The sequence below is a fragment of the Rutilus rutilus genome (assembly GCF_951802725.1).
Source record: "Rutilus rutilus genome assembly, chromosome: 10".
NCBI lineage: Eukaryota > Metazoa > Chordata > Actinopteri > Cypriniformes > Leuciscidae > Rutilus > Rutilus rutilus.
In genome coordinates this window covers 15463516-15483461 of record NC_140215.1, presented here as the reverse complement: position 1 = coordinate 15483461, position 19946 = coordinate 15463516, and the positions used below count along the sequence as shown (strand labels likewise).

The 19946-nt window shown below is 39.6% G+C and overlaps 1 protein-coding gene across 6 annotated transcripts in view; it reads right to left on the bottom strand.

Moving 5' to 3' along the window:
• The window catches only part of abi3bpa (ABI family, member 3 (NESH) binding protein a), a 29221-nt gene extending 10241 nt beyond the window's left edge, over nucleotides 1–18980 (bottom strand). For 3 of the 6 annotated variants that reach the window (XM_084422274.1, XM_084422276.1, XM_084422275.1), the window contains exons 1-9: nucleotides 18694–18976; nucleotides 6434–6613; nucleotides 6291–6359; nucleotides 5084–5216; nucleotides 4083–4264; nucleotides 3233–3279; nucleotides 3100–3145; nucleotides 2936–3013; nucleotides 245–1774 (exon numbers count right to left, since the gene is read on the bottom strand). In XM_084422274.1, the coding sequence (XP_084278400.1) occupies nucleotides 245–1774; nucleotides 2936–3013; nucleotides 3100–3145; nucleotides 3233–3279; nucleotides 4083–4264; nucleotides 5084–5216; nucleotides 6291–6359; nucleotides 6434–6613; nucleotides 18694–18766 (2338 nt within the window). In that variant the 5' untranslated portion in view covers nucleotides 18767–18976. Of the gene's footprint in view, nucleotides 1–244; nucleotides 1775–2935; nucleotides 3014–3099; nucleotides 3146–3232; nucleotides 3280–4082; nucleotides 4265–5083; nucleotides 5217–6290; nucleotides 6360–6433; nucleotides 6614–18693 lie in introns of all 6 variants that reach the window. The other 3 variants (XM_084422277.1, XM_084422278.1, XM_084422279.1) reach the window with 2 other exon arrangements.
• Nucleotides 18981–19946: the final 966 nt, after the last annotated feature.

Sequence of the window (19946 nt, the reverse complement as noted above, 5' to 3'; positions counted from 1 at the left end):
TCTTCACCAATGTCCTACCCCAACACACTTGCCTGGAAGTTTCTAGTAATCCTGAAGACCTTAATTAGTTGATTCAGGTGTGTTTACTTAGGATAGGAGCTAAACTCTGCAGGATAGTGGCCCTCCAGGTGCAGGATTGGACACCCCATCGTCTTAAACAATACATTTTAGTTTGCCAGATTGCTACAATTCAATTTACTAGAACTAATACTTTTCTATACTATATGTCTAGGGGAGAAGTTACCCTCTGGTGGACCTGGTTGACTCGTCCTCACTGTTACCTTCTCCGCCACGGGTGAGTTTTGAATAGCATTGGATTTGATGAAAGCAGTTTTAGGTGTCAGGTTTAGTGGGGTTTTTTGGGTACCTGGCAACTGTTCTTCAGGGTTAAGTGGTTGGTTTTCAACCTGGGAATATGTTTTGGGGTTGAATTTGGCAGTGCTAGCTTGCTGTTTTGTAGTTGTGGAATGTTGTGTTGTGGTGGTGGGTTGGGGCTGGTACCAAAAAGTGAGTGGATATATAGTGCGTGGAGTCAGTTCCTGTACGTTTTCGGTAAGAGGCAAATCTTCAGTTGTGGTAATTTGGGATACAGAATATTCTTCAGGGATAGATGGATCAGTGCTAAATCTAAGAGGCAAATCTTCAGTTGTGGTCATTTGGGATACAGAATATTCTTCAGGGATAGATGGATCAGTGCTAAATCTAAGAGGCAAATCTTCAGTTGTGGTCATTTGGGATACAGAATATTCTTCAGGGATAGATGGATCAGTGCTAGATCTAAGATGCAAATCTTCAGTTGTGGTAATTTGGGATACAGAATATTCTTCAGGGATAGATGGATCAGTGCTAAATCTAAGAGGCAAATCTTCAGTTGTGGTAATTTGGGATACAGAATATTCTTCAGGGATAGATGGATCAGTGCTAAATCTAAGAGGCAAATCTTCAGTTGTGGTAATATGGGATGCAGAATGTTCTTCAGGGATAGATGGATTAGTGCTAAATACTGGTTGCCTGATGAAATCGGTAGTCTGCCGTGACACTAATCCATTCTGAATGTTTGCTAAAGTTGTGGGTGAATTCAAAGCTGTGTTTGTTGGATAATGGACATTTGTAGACCAATTCGGTGTTGTTGCTGGTTTGTTGTTTGGCTGTTCAGAATGTGTGATTGTGCTGGACTGGTAATAGGAAGTGGATTTTGAGAAAGTGTGAGTGGTTCGGTGTTTGGACGTGCCTTGTGTACGTTGGGTTGAGCTCAACCGATGCAGCTTGGTACTGGGCTGAATTTTCCTTGTATGGAGACTCTCTTGAGTTATGGTGTCTTGTTTCTTTGATGGGTAGGGATGTTCCTGGACAGTGCTTGTGGTGTGTTGTTGGGTTTGGTGAAGTGGTGGTTTGGTTGTAGATGAACTAGGTGTTGTTTCACTAAACTGTTGGTCTGTATTCAGTAGCTGTTTGGCTGTATATGGTTGAACTTTAACTGAGATCTGTGTTTTGATGGTATATTTTTGGGTTGTAGTGGGTGGTGCTTGGGTTGTGCTGGTTTGTAGTTTGGTTGTGGAAGGTTCTGGAGTTGTCGTAGGTCGATGTGGGCTTAAACTAGTATGTTGCTCTGTGTGAGGATCTGTTTGGGTAGTGCTAGGGTGACTGGTGGGGTTTTGAGTTCGAACTGTGCTTGTGGTTTTTGGCGTGGCCAGGAAGATAGGTGTGTCAGTGGAACTAAGGGCCTCATTCAAGGCAGGTTGATCATCATCAGCTGTTGTGGGATTTTCCACCCCTATTAATGAAACAGTAGAAATAGACACAATATGTATGACAAACATGCAAAGAAAATGGCACAGTTCAAGTACAAAAACAGAAATAAGAAGGCACTGATGTCCATTTGTTGATAATGAGATGTAGATCTCATATCACAGAAGTTAAAAGGACATTTTTATGTTTTAATTTAAATGAATTTGTATAGAAGAAAAGTAATAATAGTCATTAGTTGAATTTCGTTTCATAAATGCATGTTTTTTTTAACTGCCCAATGCCAAGTCAGCTACCAAAAAGAAGGGCAATACAATACTAAAAAACATTTCCTTCAATTTGTCCCTCTCTCAGGAAAGTCTAATCTGGCACACAGAGTTTTGATAAAGGTGAAGGACATTTATTTGGAATTTATCTTGAAAACTGTGGCAGGGGACCCACTACATGTGATGTCCAAGAGGTCCAATTAAAACAATTCAGGTCACAGACATAAAACAGAGGAATTTGGTTTAGTTTGTTTTACATAGATGGATAATTATTATGAGTTAACGCAGGAGTGCTTGATTTGTTTAGCGTTTAAAGTTGTCTAAACATTTAAAGCTGGAAAAGCAGTGAGAATTTTTTTTTGTCATTTTAGTTATAGGCCTAATGTTGTTTTATGAAGAAAACCAGGTGTGTAGTTGAAAAAACAATTCATTGTTTTGTAAGAGAGGTAAATGTGACCTTTTCATATGCAAGAAGAGGATAGTTATAGAAATAATTACTTATCATAGAGGAAAAAATTTAGCTATTGAAAACAAGACAATGGAAAACACAGTTTTGAAAATATATGACAATTTTTTTTTAAAAGAGTTTAAACAGCAAGAGACAATGTAGAGCAATTTATATGTATACTGTGTATATCTCCCTTTTGACACATTTTTTGGCAAATTTGGGTAAGAATGCACAATGGTCCCATTTATTTCCGAGATGATAACTGGAGGTCTATATATACATCCTACGTAGTGAGGTAATGTGGCAACAAGACATCATACAACCTTTTCAATTGTTGCATACTGATTACAAGCAATAAGAAATAGTAGGCAGTATGCAGTAAATACTGTGCAGTATGGTGTGTGAATTATGCCTGTATTCCATTCTGCTAATGTAATATTATGCTTGGCTTCAAAGGTGAGAGAGTGTCATTTACCTGAAGTTTTCCATGGCTTTGGAAGGCCAGTGTGTTTGAGGAGAGGAGCTGGTCTTGTCTGGGTAATGATGTTTGAGACTAGAAAGTGGCAGGAAAATTCATTACGTATTTATTCATTACTCATATCAGTGACTGTGTTTAGGATGGAAAAATAAGTCTTTAACCTGGCACTGGAGGCAACAATGATGGTTGGCTTGCTAAGACTGGCTTCTGTTTAAAAAAAACCATCCAAGGTTAACAAAAGAGAGAGAAAAGGAGAATAAAAGGTTTGTCCCTACAGCACAACTATATACTTACTTTAACCTTCGCCTGGATCAGTTCATTAAATGGCTCTATTATTTGATCTGTAGGAAAAAATACAGTTACTTCACAGTTACAGTACATTTCGTTTTGTGTCAGATAGTGTTGACTCAATAAGGGTCTATAACTATAAAATTAATGTAGATAGTAGATGTAGTTGTAGATAGCACAGCTCAGAATCTGATGAGAAATATAGCATATTAAAATCTATGACTCACATGAGACACATAAGAAACACATGAGATTTCTAAAGTCTTTTTCTCAGAAGAAATATACTGAGAAACACAAGACTTAAAGGGTTAGTTCACCCAAAAATGCTGTCATTAATTACTCACCCTCATGTCGTTCCAAAGCCGTAAGACCTTCGTTCAACTTCGTAGCACAAATAAAGATCTTTTTGATGAAATCTGAGAGCTTTCTTTCGATCCCTCCAAATTTGGACTAAACCGCTCAATTTATATGGATTATTTTTAAAATCTCTTTATGAACTTTTTGAAGCATCAAAGTGGTAGTTGCGTAGCTGTCAATGGAGAGTACAGAACTGTCTCAGATTTCATCAAAAAGATCTTCATTTGTGGTCTTACGGGTTTGGAACGACATGAGGGTGAGTAATTAATGACAGAATTTTCATTTTTGGGTGAAGTATTCCTTCAAACAAAAGTCTCCGTGCCTCTCCATTTAATATAATTGCTATCTAGGGCAAACAACTGAGATATTGAAGTTATCTCAATTTTGATTATTCATTTCCTCAAGTATTCTTAGTATAAAATTGTGAATATTGTAAAGAGGTTTTTTTACAGCCATATAGAGTGAGACAAAATGGATGATGATCTGTAGTGGGACACACCAGCTGTGTTATGGGTGACTGGTGGGCTCCAAGCTCCACTGTTTTTGTCAGTGTCTGGTCGGACCGCAAACTCATAAAGAGCATCTGGTTTGAGGTTGTCGATGACTGTGCTGGTGGATGGACAGGTCTGGTAGTTCCAGGTATTGCTGGGTTCTTTCTCTCTGTAGCGCACTGTAAACTGTCTGAGAGGAGACAAAAAAGGAAAACCAGACTCTATAAACTATAACTTAATTTAAAATGGCAGTATTAACAGGCAAAGGAGAATTTTGATATGGCACTAATTGGCAAAAAACAGATTTAAAAAATGTATGCCCCTTTTTTCCCCAGTTATTTCTCTCTCTTTCTCTCTCTCTCTCTTCTAGGCTTTTATGGGGTTGGAGAACAAATTGGTTGTTTTGTAGAGGGCTGAAGTCAAGCTTTCCTTTCCACTAACTTGTCCAAGGAAGGAGAGTGTGTGTGGGTTAGGTTTTGCCTACATTGTGCAGACCATATGTCCTCCCAAGGACAGTCAAACTGAAGTCAGCTGCATTGCAGCGATCAGCCAACAGTATCTATGAGCAACGTGACTTAATAAACATACTAACTGGAGATAGAAAACATCATTAGTTTAGTACAAATACAAAAGATGGAAAGTCTCCACCATGATAGAAAAATAAACGAGTATTTTTTGCCCAAACATCTGTTAATTTTATTACTCCATTTTACTGTTTCCCTTTTTCTTTTTTTACTGTTTTTGGTACTGTTTCGTTTATTAAAGTTGTTTTGTTGTTTCTGTTGTTCTGTTGTTTTGCTTCTTGATGTGTGTGATCAGAGTGTCTGGTTGTTTGTGGACCACATGGGCATCTGCACACATGGTCCTATACCTGCTCTGTGTCTTCTGTCAGTAAAATAATTGCACATCTTGAAAGACGGTCAACAACATTAAATCTGATTAAATCCAGCCATCCAGATAACACCCACACGGTTCATGGACATACACACAGATGCGTTAGGACGCATACCCTTCATCAATACAGTCCTCTAGAATGGAATCCATGAATGAGCTGGTTAGTAGTGTCCCCCAGGACACCAGCACCGACGACTGTGTCACCGAGCCGATCACAACGTTTAATGGTTTTTCTAGATCCACTTTCCCTGGAGGTCACAAGACAGTAATCAGCTCAAATTTATTGCATACTAATGGCCAAAAAATATGGACACTTAAGTCACACTTAATGTAGTTTTTTAACGGTTGCGAAGTTCTTCTTTCACCATGTGCAACATGTTCCTGCATCAACATCTTTTTTTATTCACTTAAACGATAATAATTTGGTTAATTACAGTGACAATGAATGAAGAACTCATTATTTGTATACAGCCTATTAATATACTAACAATGTAGAGACTACAATACATTAACTATGAATTAACTATAAATTAATAGTTTTCAAATGATTTGTAAGTATTTTATTACTGTACACTTATTATAAAGTGTCACAGTATAAGTAGGGAAACTGGGACGCAGTAATGTCATTTACTATATTGATTCTTCAAATGCCTTATTCATTCAGGATAAAGACAAAACAGCTTTGACTTCGTTTAGAACAATTTTCATCAGAGAAGCAAAAATAGACTAAGTTATTGACTTTGACTCAATATTTACTTCTCAAACTGTTGTATAAAAGCAAATCTAATGCAATGACATTCTTTTTAAGTGTGGTTTATGTGTACAAATAGTTTTTGGGGCCACTGCATGCGCAGATGTTGTTTGTAAATTGTTCTCAAATTTCATTTGTGGTACCGTGTACTAGTGGTCGACAATTGTTTTTTAGATGGCCGATGCAGATATATAATTTATATTTATTTTAATTAATATTTAATAAATTAGAAATAAATATGAAAATGAATGTAAAAAAAATCTTTAATGCTTCTATTTTAGATGGCAATTGATTCTGCAATCCTATACTTTTTTCACAAATAAAGTAATTGTTTAAAAATATATGAATATATTAATAAAAAGGAAGTAAACACTGTAATGGCACTCAGTAATCAAGTAAATTTGTGCGCACTGGTAATCATGTTTTTTCCAAATAAAGACAAGGTAACACTAATTGTACATACAGCACACAGTGAAAATGGCATGAATATGATATAGTGGGCAAGCACAGCATATTTTAAAATAAGGGATCGGCTTTGGCGACATATCGGCTGACCAACAGTGTTTCTTACCTGTGCATTGTTTCTTAGGTTCATCAGGTTTCTTTGATTGTACCGCAATCAGATATTTGGGCTCAGCATCTAGAAAAAAAGAGGAGAATCAGTTAAAATAAACAACAAACTCTATGAAAGAGGGCTAAAGAGAAAGACGGTACCTATCTCAGTCTCAAAGGGTTGTCCATCCTCAGGCAGATTAATGAATTGTTTGGAGAGCATGCTACTGCCATAGCCCAGGATATATCCCTCCAGTCTGCTGTCCACGTGGGGCCGAATGAACTTGAATACAATGGTGTCTCCAACAGCGCTGATACGCACCCTCATGTTTTGTCTTTGCTCTAGGATTCAAATACACAAGAAAAAGTGATGTCAGATTCAGTTCAGTCCCTTACATTTTCATGATGACTTCAGCTAGGGATATTAGAAGTCATGTGACTGTATCTACAACGTTTCTGCCAAGAGATTTGGAATAACAATCAGTCCAGTGTCAGATTTTCCTCTTTCCAAAAGCTACGCTTCTACAGTGTAAGTGAAAGTGTTTTGGTCATGCGCCCATGCACTTGCCGCCAGCGATGTCTCCCACACAAACATCATGTTCTGCCGTTGAAATTACCTAGTTTTGCAAACTATGACAACAAAACACAAACACGTATAATAATCCCAGTGCAGGACCCCTGTGGTTTGTTTCTCATAAATGTGTGGTGCGTTTCTGAAGAATGAATGATGAAACAGTGTCCTATGCCAGAGAAAGTGGTTACTGCTGTGAGGGAAACCCCTGGCATTGAGCACAGAGCTCCAGATCACACAAACAACCCATTTATTACATCAGAGCTGGTTTCTGTATCACTCCCAGAGGAATCATCAGATAAACTGCTGTGTTTCAGAGAAATGTCAGAAACCATGTGTGGGTGTAACGTGAGAAAACACTTGTTGCATCTTTAGAATATGAAACTGAAGAATGATTTCTCCTAGACGGCAGTGAGAATAAATGGAAAACAAATGAAGACTTCTCCCGCTTCTCGCATATTTCTCCATTAGAGTTTCAGAATTTCAGATTTTTGTCAAGAAACATTTTTTGCTATCAAAAGTCTGAGATTTCATCATGAGCTTAAACATTTCTCATCAAATTCTTCCAAAACCAAATGATCAGAGCTACACTACCATTCAAAAGTTTGGAGTTGATCATATTTTTTCATGTTTTTGAAAGGTCTTACCAAGGGAGCAATAGGGAAATATTATTACCATTAACATTTTTTTAAATGTAGATTATACTTTATATAAGAAATTTACTTAAAAAAGGAATAAAGCTGAACTTTCCAGCAACCATTAGTCCAGTCTTTAGTGTAACATGCTCCTTCAGAAATCATTCTAATAATATGCGATTTTTGTCCCTAATTGACAGCTAGCTAAGCAACTACCACTATGACGCTTCAAGATTGTAAAACTAATCCATATGAATTGACTGGTTTAGTCCAAATTTTATGAAGAGACACGATCGCTTTATACACTGAACAGATTTAATTTAGGCTTTTATTCACATATAAACATTCATCAGTTGTGGTAAATGGAAGCTCAAGCATGTTCGCTTGACGTGCAAGAACCAACAATGAGGATCATTCTCATGTTATGCAGCACGTTTGAGCTACATGAGGTTTGTTCTCACATGTCAAGCAGGTTCGGTTGAGCTCCTTCTATTTATGTTCGCTGATCAATGTCATCATTCGTGTCTCTTCAGAAAATTTGGACTAAATTGCTCAATTCATATGGATTAGTTTTACGATCTCTTTACGACTTTTTGAAGCATCAAAGTGGTAGTTGCATAGCTGTCAATGGAGAGTACAGAACTGGCTCAGATTTTATAAAAAAAAAATATCTTCATTTGTCTTCATTTTTGAGTGGAAGGAAAAACATTATGTTTTTGGAGACTCTTCCAAAAACTAAAATCTGTTTGGGTTTGATTATCTCTATCGCGGTTACGCTCACGTGACATTACAGTTCCTCATCATGAATTTATCTGCATGCGTTTTAAAGCCGACATATGTGCCGGTATTCGGTAATACGATATGGCGATTATGAACATTCACGATATTGTTATCGTCGGTACGTCAAAATATCGCGAATATTTATTTATTACGAATCGTTCAGACTTTTAGAGTGCATTTTAAGAATACTTTACCCATCAACCGTTTATGCACAACATCGCTGTATGCTGCGTCAAAGAGCCACGTGCACTGATGTAGCCTAAACAAGCCCAACACTCACGAGAAGCGCATTGCAAAACCATGGGCGGAACCCCGGTGAAGGAGATGCACTGAATGAAAATGCACATCCACTCTCTGACAGGAGATTGCGCTGATGGAACAGCAAAAATGCAGCGTTACCCCGGCCGGTAACCCTCGTAAAGATGTAAGATTTAAGGATATTTACTTTCAAACTTAAACATTTTTATATTTTAATCTGGACTAGGCTACAACATGCCATAGATATTGGTTGAATATTCTGATTCTTTAATGTTCAGACACACTTTACAATAAGGCTCCATTATTTAACATTAGTTAATTAGTTAGTTAACATAACTGACAATGAAAAATAATAAAGCATTTATTAATCTTAGTTAATTTAATTTAAACATTTAATAACACCTTATTGACATCAAATTTGTATATTTTAACTAACTTTAACAAAGAATAATAACTTCTGTAACAAATGTAGCTATTGCTCGCTCATTGTTAATGTGTTAATGCATTAACTAACGCAGGCACCTGCATGTGCACCCTTGATGCCCAAAGTGACCTTTTGTTAAGGCAAAATTTCCTCTTTCTTTAATTAAAGGCCCTTTTGTGAAGGCCTGCCCAATCTAACTATTAGTAAAATTGATTAATAATAATTTAGCCGTAAATAAAATGACCCAGATGATGACCTTTCACATGACACTATACATTGTTTTACAGTAGCCTACCCTGGCATTAAAATTGAACATGAACATTTTATATCGTCACATGCCTACTTCTGATGTATGGTTTTTCTGAGTGCACACATCTGAAGCACACACACAGAGAGCTGGCTGTCAGACAGTATGTCCCATGAGTATTAAACTAATTTCTCTTTCACGGCTTATTGCGCTTAAACTGTCAAATACACACAAGGTTATTTCAAAAACAATCAAAGTTAACTAACACAGTATGTCAGGGAAGCAGCAGGGAAAGTCACTCGCTGCTCTTGACTGTCATGTGTCGATACTTTAAAATGAAAGAGGAACCGAGTCGTCTTGCTGGGAATGAACTGTTTTATTAACTGGCCTTTTATTGCTACAGCTAAGCTACTCGAGCATAACACAGTCACATGCATCAGAGCGCTCTCCGGCGACGCGCTGACGTCACCTTTCCGTGACTCCCACAACCTGTAGTTCCATATCACAACATCTCCCCCTTTTCAAAGGTTAACGCTCAAACAGTTAAACAAGATGTACTGCACATCAAATAAAGATAAACATGAACATAACAGTCTCTGGGTGATTGATGTGTTACATCAGCATTACTTATTGTGATCTCAGGCACTTAATTCCTATTTATCCTGTCAATTATCGGATATTTCCCAAACATAACAATCTATTCCTATGGAACATAACTTAACTTGGGAACATAATGTAGCTTTATTAACTGTACTTATCACTCAAAACAGAATTACTGAGGAGACAGTGTGAAGATAAGTGTCCTTAAGTGTTCAAGTGTCTCTATATCTGAGAGGTACTCTGACCTCACGACCTCTGGATGTCACTTGAACAGTCCTCTGAGGGGACGGCTGGTGTGGTGAACACACCACAGGTGAATCCTTTAGTCTCTGGACAGAAGCAGGGTCACCATGACTGGGTCTAGCCACAGAAGGAGGGCTGCTGAGCAGCTGCAGCGGAGATCCCTCAGACTGCTGCTGCTGGTCTGGAGGGTCAGCAAGCTCCGGGACTGCCTGCAGATGTCTTCTATTGCGTCGCAGCACTGCACCTTTGTCTGTCTTCACGATGTAAGACCGGGGCTCACTGCACTTATCAATGACTTTAGCAGGCGTTTTCCACCCCTTTTCTCCATCCAATTTCACTCTAACGGCCTGCCCAGATTGGAGTTCCGGAAGTGGCAGAGCAGAGTGACGGCGGTCATGGAAGAACCGGTAGGCTGATTTAGTCTGAGCATCCTTCTGCTGGATTTGATGTCTGTCCACAGGAGAAGTTTGTAGTTTTCCTTCCAACATAGGAAGTGTGGTCCTAATGTCTCTTCCAGCCATAAGTAAAGCTGGGCTCACCCCCGTAACAGCACTAGGGGTGGCTCTGTAGCACATTAGAGCAAGATATGGATCGGGCTGCTTCAGGATGCGCTTAGCAGTCTGCACAGCTCTCTCGACAGCACCATTTGCCTGAGGATAATGAGGGCTGGTAGTTGTATGCGCAAACCCATAGCTTTGGCAGAAGTCTTGAAACTCACCCGAGGTGAATTGTGTGGCATTGTCGCTCACCAGCTCCAGCGGTATCCCCCATCTTGAAAACATGCCTTTGAGCCTGGTAATGACCTGGTGGCTGGATGTTGAAGACAGGTGGGCAATTTCAATGTCCCTGGAATAATAATCAGTCACAATGCTCGTCTTTCTAGCTCGCACAAATCAGCAGCAATGCGCTGCCAGGGTCCCCCAGGTAAAGGTGTGGTGAGGAGCGGTTCACGTCTTTGAGTGGGTCTATTTTCAATGCAGAACTTACATGTTGACACTGCCGTTGCGATCTCTGCACTGATGCGAGGCCACCATACTGACATCCTAGCTCGAACGCGACACCTTGTTAGACCTTGGTGTCCCTCGTGTAGCTGTTTGAGCACTTCTGATCTAAGTGCAGCTGGGATAACCAGTCTATCTTGATACAACACCAGTCCATCAGTCTCAGAGAGGTGAACTCTGACAGAATAATATCCATGCAGGGACGGAAACAGCGATGTCTTTGGTGGCCATCCGTTCCTAATGAACTGCACAATCTTTTGCAGCTCTTCATCCTGTAGTGTGGCGGAGCGGATTTTGTCAAGTTTTTGTGATGAAACAGGCGCATTTGCTACCACTGACTCCACATATGCTTGTACTTCTTGGTCAGTGTGTTCATCACCACGGTGGGTCAGTGGGCTCCTAGAGAGAGCATCGGCTACGACAAGCTGCTTCCCCGGGACGTGCACAGCCACGACATTGAATCTCAGTAAGCGCATTAGGAGTCTTTGGCACCTTGGAGGGACTTCGTCCAGGTCGTATGTATTTATGAGGGGTACCAATGGTTTGTGGTCTGTTTGTAGAAGGAAGCTTTCCATGCCTTGCACATAGCGAGCGAAGCGCTCACAGGCCCACACTCCTGCAAGACACTCCTTTTCAATTTGGGAGTATCTCTTCTCTGCATCTGACAATGTGCGGGAGCAGAATGCAACTGGCTTTAACACACCCTCGTGTTCCTGCAATAATGCTGCTCCTAATCCGTAGCTGCTCGCATCGGCGCTGATGACAGTCTTGCGGTTGACATCATAAAATGCAAGTGCTGGTGCTGACACAAGCATAGCTTTCACTTTCTCAAACGCCGCTTCTTGTACATCACTCCACACCCACTCATTTTCCTTCCGGAGCAGGGCAGTTATGGGATGCAGCTCTGAGGAGAGGTCAGGCAGGAACTTTCCAATAGTGGTGTCAACAATAATCGATTCGGCGATGCATCGCAATGCGGGGCATGCACGATTCAGCATCGATGCGGCAAAGTGATTATGTCACTGTTTTAGGGGTGTAACGGTACGCGTAGCGTATTCGTACTAAACCGTTCGGTAGGCTACAAGGCACGCATTTTCAAATCGAACTGTTATTTCAAATGTAAGCGCGTCGCGAGCGCGCTCATAATGTAGACGCTGGCGCGACCACAACATCAAATGGCAAACGCAATGTAAGCGGAACGAAACTGAGCTACTCGTGACGGACTGTTTATCAGTTTGGACCAACGCAGCGCGAGCCGATCTTATACTACACAACGCTAAGAGATCCAGTAAAGAAAGCATTTGAACTCGCCACTAAAGTAATAAACATCGCTGCGAGATCTAGTGAGAAACATTCACATTTCTCCGTTATTAACGGATCAAACAGCGCTGACGTGGAAACCAGGAAGAAACATTGTGACATGAATGAACTATCCAGTGTCCACAGATCTGCAACATTCACCATGGATTTACTGTAGTAACACTAACTGCAACTTTGGAAGTTTGGCAGGAATAGTAGGCTATAATGCTTTCAAGTAACGTTATGTCGGATTTATTTCGACATTATGAATAACATTGCTGCCCTCAAATGTTAATCTGAACTAAAATAAACATTTGTTTATAAGCACAAAATATTACATTTAATTTTTTCCAAGGAGCTGTTTTGTTTTATATGCTCCTAAGAAGAGTCAATTATAGCTCCATCATTGCTCAAAGAAAAAAAATGTCATACTTTGTGATGCTAGTTCTAATAAAAAAAGAATAAAAGAAAAAAAAATAAAAATCAAGGAAATTTCTCTGGCATTTCTTTCTTTTTGCTGTATCGAAAACGTACCGAACCGTGACACAAGTGTATCGTATTGAACCGAACCATGAATTTTGTGAACCGTTACACCCTACACTGTTTATTTTCTGGCCTTGAGTTGAAATTTAATTTCAAATGGTTCTCAAGCAGAGAGAAGAGAAACATTTCTCATTCAAAGCACTGAAAGCAGTGATTTATGCTTTCTTTTTCAGGTTTGAAAATGCCATATCCAATACCCTGTACCATTCTATTTTATTTTATTTAATGACATTTATGTCAAAGATACAGGAGAGTGATAATACACACATAGCAGCCAATAAAATCTGTTGTTCAATATCTGACTGCTTGTATTGCCTCATGACTGATGAAAATTTTGCCTTGTTGTGTGCAGTAGAATTTTGATGCATCGCAATGCATCGTAGAATCGAATTGAATCGAATCGTTACCTGGTGAATCGTAATCGAATCGAATCGTGAGGGCAGTGCCAATGCACACCCCTACTTTCCAACATAGTTGACAAGACCCAAAACCTGTTTAAGCTCTGTAACATTGGTTGGGCTTGGCATCCGTGTGATGGCTTCTACTTTGTCAGTGTCAGGTCTCATGCCTTCTGCACTTATGAGGTGGCCAAAGTACTTTATTTCTGTTTTGCCAAAATGACACTTGGCCTTGTTCAACTTTAAACCACTGTCCTTTATGGTCATCAGCACCGCATCAAGACGTGTGTCGTGTTCTTTCCTTGTTGCTCCATAAACAAGTATGTCGTCCATTACTACAACAACTCCATCATGACCCTTTAACAGTGTCGACATCTGTCGTTGGAAGATTTCTGGAGCCGACATGATACCGAATGGCAGCCGTCGGAAGCAGAATCTCCCCATCGGGGTGATGAAGGTTGTCAGCTTTTGGCTGGCAGCATCCAAGGGGATCTGCCAAAATCCGCAGGAGGCGTCCAGGGTAGAGAACACTTTAGCTCTGGCTAGCTTGGGAGCAATATCCTCCAAAGTTGGCATGATGTATCTCTCTCGCTTAACCGCCTTGTTTAAGCGTTTTAGATCGACACACACTCGCACTTGCTCCTTGTTCTTCTTCTCTACTGGAACCATCGGGGCACACCAGTCAGAAGGCACTGTAACCTCTTCTATTATGCCCAGGGCAAGCATGCGTTTGAGTTCAGCCTCAACTTTAGCCAGGAGGGGGAACGGGATGCGACGTGGCGTCGTCAGTGAGTAGGGCTCACAATCAGCTTTAAGTTCGATTTTTACGGGGTCGCACTTGAGCAAACCAATATCCCCAAACACATGACTTAACATTACAGTGTCCATCCCGTCTACTCTCATGACCAGTCCCATCCTTGTGGCAACGCTCCGTCCCAGGAGGTTGTGAGAGTATGGCCCTTTAATTACAGTTATCCAGAATCTGTACTTTTCCCCTTTGTACTCACTTGTTGCCAGGAACTTGCCAATACTCTTAACTTCGCCGCCGGGGCTGGTGATGGGTCCTTTCCTTGCAGTGACCAGGCGGGAGCGCTGTGGCAGTCTCTTGAATGCAGCCTGTGACATTACACTGATGTCTGCCCCAGTGTCTATTTTGAATTTCACAGTGCTGCCATTAACAGGTAAGTCAACAAGCCACATATTTTCTGAATCAGGTTGATCCATTATGTCTGACACATGTTCAGTAACTTCTCCAAGGAAAAACATCTCATCTGTGTCAGTGGTGCTGCTTGGCATTGTAACCACCTCTTTCAGCATCTTCGTCTGACAAGCTGCCTCAAAATGTCCAATTTTATTACACCTTCTGCATTTTTTATTCTTGGCTGGGCAAGGATGTATTTTACCATGTTGTCTGTTACAGCGGGGACAGGTAGGATTCTGTTTTGACTCACTGTGTTCCTGTTTTTTCTGCCATTGTCCATCGTTGCTGCTCCTTCTGCCATGGAACTGCCGCCTCCCCTGTCTTATGGTGTCCACTGCACACTCCGAGCGCAGGCTCACATTCTGTTGCTTTATCTGTTCGCTCTGGCGCGCTATTTGAATAGCTCTTTCAAGAGAGAGTTCCGGCTCGAGCTGTAGCTTCTGTGATACATCGTTGCCAGATATACCAATAACTATTCTGTCCCTGATTTGCTCATCTTTAGTGTGCCCAAACTCACAATACTGTGCCAGTTCGTATAAACTTCTCACAAAAGCCTCTACTGACTCACCGGGCTTTTGTGCTCTCTTGTGAAAACATGCTCTTTCATGGATCACGTTTCTCTTGGGCACAAAATGGTCGGAGAATTTGGCTATCACCGTGTCATAATCCAACTCCGGTCTACCTCTCTCCTCTTCCTCGTCAACCTCTCCGCTGTCATCGTACACAAAGGAATCATAAATCGCTTCCGCCTCTCTCCCCATGGCGTAGAGAAGCGTGTTTACCTGCACTTCACCGCTATCTTTGTCCAACTTTGACGCCACCCGAAAGCGGTCGAAACGTCGGCGCCACATCGGCCATTCTGCCGGGCGCGTGAAGTCAAAAGATTCCGGAGGTCCGAGCTTCGCCATGTCTTATTTTTTTCAGAGCGTGAAGTCGCCCACTTCTGACACCATGTCATGTGTCGATACTTTAAAATGAAAGAGGAACCGAGTCGTCTTGCTGGGAATGAACTGTTTTATTAACTGGCCTTTTATTGCTACAGCTAAGCTACTCGAGCATAACACAGTCACATGCATCAGAGCGCTCTCCGGCGACGCGCTGACGTCACCTTTCCTTGACTCCCACAACCTGTAGTTCCATATCACAACATTGACTGAATCACTTTAGTAGCTTTAATAAGAATACATTTCTTACTTGAATGCTGCTGTTAAAGGGTAACTCTCGCCAAAATTGAACCTAGGCTCTTTTTGTTAATCTACCCGAGTCAAACTTTCGTGTAAAAGCATAATATGGAAACACCACTTTTAAGATTGACCGTATTTTCATTTTAGGTCAAAATGCCTGAATGGGAGTGCATGGGGTACTTCTATGATAGCATCAAAATCGCTATTTTTAAAACACCAAGGAGGCTCGACACAACATAAAACTGTGCTCGAAGTATCACCAGGGGCTCTACACATGAACTTGAGCATTGACTACATTGTTTGTGTACACAAAGTTTACTAAAAAGAAAGGTTTTGTACGACCAGTGTTTCCGGTGGCTGAAATTTTGTCAGTCAAAAGTAGTCGATCTCCGAATGCAACGTAATGAACTGACTCCATATGAGGAAATGTCATGACCTTGTAATTTCAATGAAAAGCATGATAACTTAGATAAAAAAATTATCTGTGAATTTATATGGAAACAAGCTTTAGGAGCTTTCCATCTTTACTCTCCTCATGTTACGTTGCATTCGGAGATCGACTACTTTTGACTGACAAAATTCCAGCCACCGGAAACATTAACTGATAAAGTGAGTCGTACAAAACTCAGTGCTCGTACAGTGCTCAAGTTCATGTGTAGAGCCCCCTGGTGATACTTCGAGCAAAGTTTTATGTTGTGTCGAGCCTTCTTAGTGTTTTAAAAATAGCGATTTTGGGGCTAGAAGTGCCCCATGCACTCCCATTCAAAAGGCATTTTGACCTAAAACGAAAATACGGTCAATCTTAGAAGTGGCGTTTCCATTCTAATTATGCTTTTACACGTTTGACTCGGATAGATTAACAAAAAGAGCCTAGGTTTAATTTTGGCAAGAGTTACCCTTTGAATGCTCTGGCGAGGAGATAAACACAGCGGAGTGTGTACAGCTCACTCAGGGCGGAGTCTATGCTAATAGGGCAGAGTCTGTCAGCAATCGTGGGCGGGGCGTGTGCAATGTGACATCACATTGCATAGAAACTGCAAACGGCTTATTCTGTGACACTGCATATGATTTATGATGATTAAAAAAAGAGGAGTGGGTGGATTTTTACCATGTAAAAGTTAATTTTGCATAATAGGTCCCCTTTAAGTTTCCTGAGCTATGAAGAAGCAACGTCGCCAAAAGAAAGAAATCCTTTGGAAAAGTATACAACACGACAACTATAGTAATAGCAATTATAGTACTTTTTTGGGTTAGCGAACCTCAGTGACCTTATAAACAGATGGGTGGCCACGGGATAGTCAATGTTGAGGTGTGTTAAGGGGCGGTCACACTACACTTTTCGTTCCATTGGCTTCCATTCATACACATTTGAATGCAGGGGACAGGAAACACAAATTCAAGCGAAGAAGTTTCTCATTCCGTTGTGTTCCAAAATTCAAGTTTGGTGAACTCTGACAAGCAAATTCATATCATGAGAAGACGAGTGACCAATAGAATATTGATACGCCGCAGAGTGACCTTTTAACTGAATTAAAAGAATGCAAACTTTAAATCTGCAGTGTTGCTGTAAAGTACAGGGTGGGCCATTTATATGGATACACCGTAATAACATGGGAATGGTTGGTGATATTAAAGTCCTGTTTGTGGCACATTAGTATATGTGAGGGGGCAAACTCCTCAAGATGGGTGGTGACCATGGTGGCCATTTAGAAGTCGGCCATCTTGGATACAACTTTTGTTTTTTCAATAGGAAGAGGGCCATGTGACACATCAAACTTATTGGTAATGTCACAAGAAAAACAATGGTGTGCTTGGTTTCAACGTAACTTTATTCGTTCATGAGTTATTTACAAGTTTCTGACCACTTATAAAATGTGTTCAATGTTCAAATACGGATACTGGATGCCTGTGCTGGCATTTCTCCTGCGGTGTTGCTATCAGTGTGTGAAGAGTGGGAGAACAGGGTTGCATTGACAATCCAACACAATGGGCAGCACATTGAACACATTTTATTTTTATTTTTTAATTTTTAATTTTAGTTTTTTAAAAAGATGCTGGAGAACCTGACATCATTTTGCAACCGTTGCAATGCCTGTAGAAATTTTGCGCGCTTATAGTCTAGTATGACCGCAGCTTTACAATAAGACACCGCCATATGATGAGCAGCTCAATGCTTACTGGCATTACTTTTTTATTATATTATGCTTTATGTCTGTCTGCACAACTTGCAACACTCAAGGGTCTTTTTACAAGCACATACAAGTAATTTCTGATATTGCACAAAGGAAACTAAAAGTAAACTAAATTAATCCGCATTCAACCAACGCCCATGCACTCAGCTTTCATGAACTAAATTTTTTAAAACAACCCCACTGCACAGATTCAAGCGTTAACAGGAAACAGATATAGACACAAAAGACCTGATATGAACTTGTATTTGCTGCCAATAAAAGACAAACACACACAATATTTGTTTAGCAATTTCAGTATTATCCATTACTGACAGCCAATAAAAATTCATTCAAATGACCTTCAAATAGACTTTCAAAATATTCACTGTTAATATAATATTCACTGTTAGTATTATTTACTGATTAAACAAAAACATTATCAATGAATTCTTTCAATGTACTCGTGTAAAATAGTCACAATTGCAGCAAATTATTGCATTATCCTAAACACAAATAAAAAACATTCAGATATATTGACAACAGCTGAGCTTGCATCCTTTAACCAGCACCATGCATCCACAGCATACCAGACTTACGACTTCATAATATTCCATTACATTAGGCATATGCAGTCTTTTTCCCTCTGCATGCAATTCATTTTAAAAGTTGCATGGTTAAGCATTTAGATTTCTTTCCCTACTCATCATTACAGGTAGAAAGAGATAAATCTGTAACACTTTATATAAACAAATGATTCATAAATATTAATTTGATTATCTGAACTGAATATTGATATTGTTCAAATGGTTACTGTCTGAATATGTATATTGAACTTGTCTAGAAAGTTGAATTGGTTTGTTTTGGTACCTCTCAGTGTGCTTGCGGAGGTCTGTCTCAGCAGCAAGATCTCGCAGAGGAAGAGGAGGAGGAAGGCTTGCATGTTGTCCTTTTTTTTCCCTCAGAGAAAACACAATACAGAGCTCATATAGTCCACTCAAACCTCTTATCTTTAAACTTCTAGTTGTTCTTTCATGAATCATATGTTTTCTCCTTGTCTTTTAAAGTGATCTCAGATCAGGTGTCAATGGACACTCTCTGTGAGAGAAACTGTGGTATGATTTTGTGTGTTTGGAAATGGGTGTGTGTGATTGTACGACTGCACCATCTATGCTGGATTATTAACAAGAGGGAGGGACGCTATGATGTCACACTGTTGTTGGTAATCCTTTAGATAATCTCTCTCTCTCTCGCTCTCTCTCTCTCTCTCTCTCTCTATATATATATATATATATACACACCATTTCGGCACTCTCTGTTTTTCTAAGCTGCATCTTTTCCTCTGCCTCACTTCAGTGTGTGTGTGTGTGTGTGTGTGTGTGTGTGAACAACTTTATTTAAAAATCATTAAGTAGTTTGGGACCCTTGTTCGAAAGAAATGCATTTGTGGTGTTCCCAAATATTTTGTATAATGTTTGTATTAATTATGCATTATTTACTTTTATTAAATATGCTTACAGAATAAAGAAAGTAAATCCATGATAATTACGTCAATATATTATCAATATTATTATAAATAATCCATCTATTACAACTAAATTCCAAAATTCCAAACTAAATAAAAATGCATTCTGATCATTTTTTTAGTCACATAACAAAAAGGTTTTCAAAAACCTTTACGGTATTGTTTTGTTAGTTTATAAATTTTTTTTTTTTTTTTTTTTTTTTTTTTTTACAATTGCTAACATTCTTCTGTCCAATCTGTAGTCACATTTTCAAAACTCTAAACACATTTAGCACAACATCCATTCATGTCCATGTTGTTTTCACACAATGCAGTTAATTAGCACATTTAAAAATAAAAAATAAAAAAAAAGTTTAATTTCTTTATTGCTTAACCAATACCAAAATCATGGATTTTTCTTGAACTGTAGACTTGGTATTTAATGAGCAAAATGTGGTTTGGGGCAGAAAATAAACTATTTGCCTAATTATATGATGTTAGGTGTTAAGAGTTTAGGGAAAACATACTTTAAGTAGATAAAAACTGTAATAAGTCAAAATACGTACATAATACGGATGTAAAGATTTAACAAAGATACTAAACATAATTGTTAACAGAA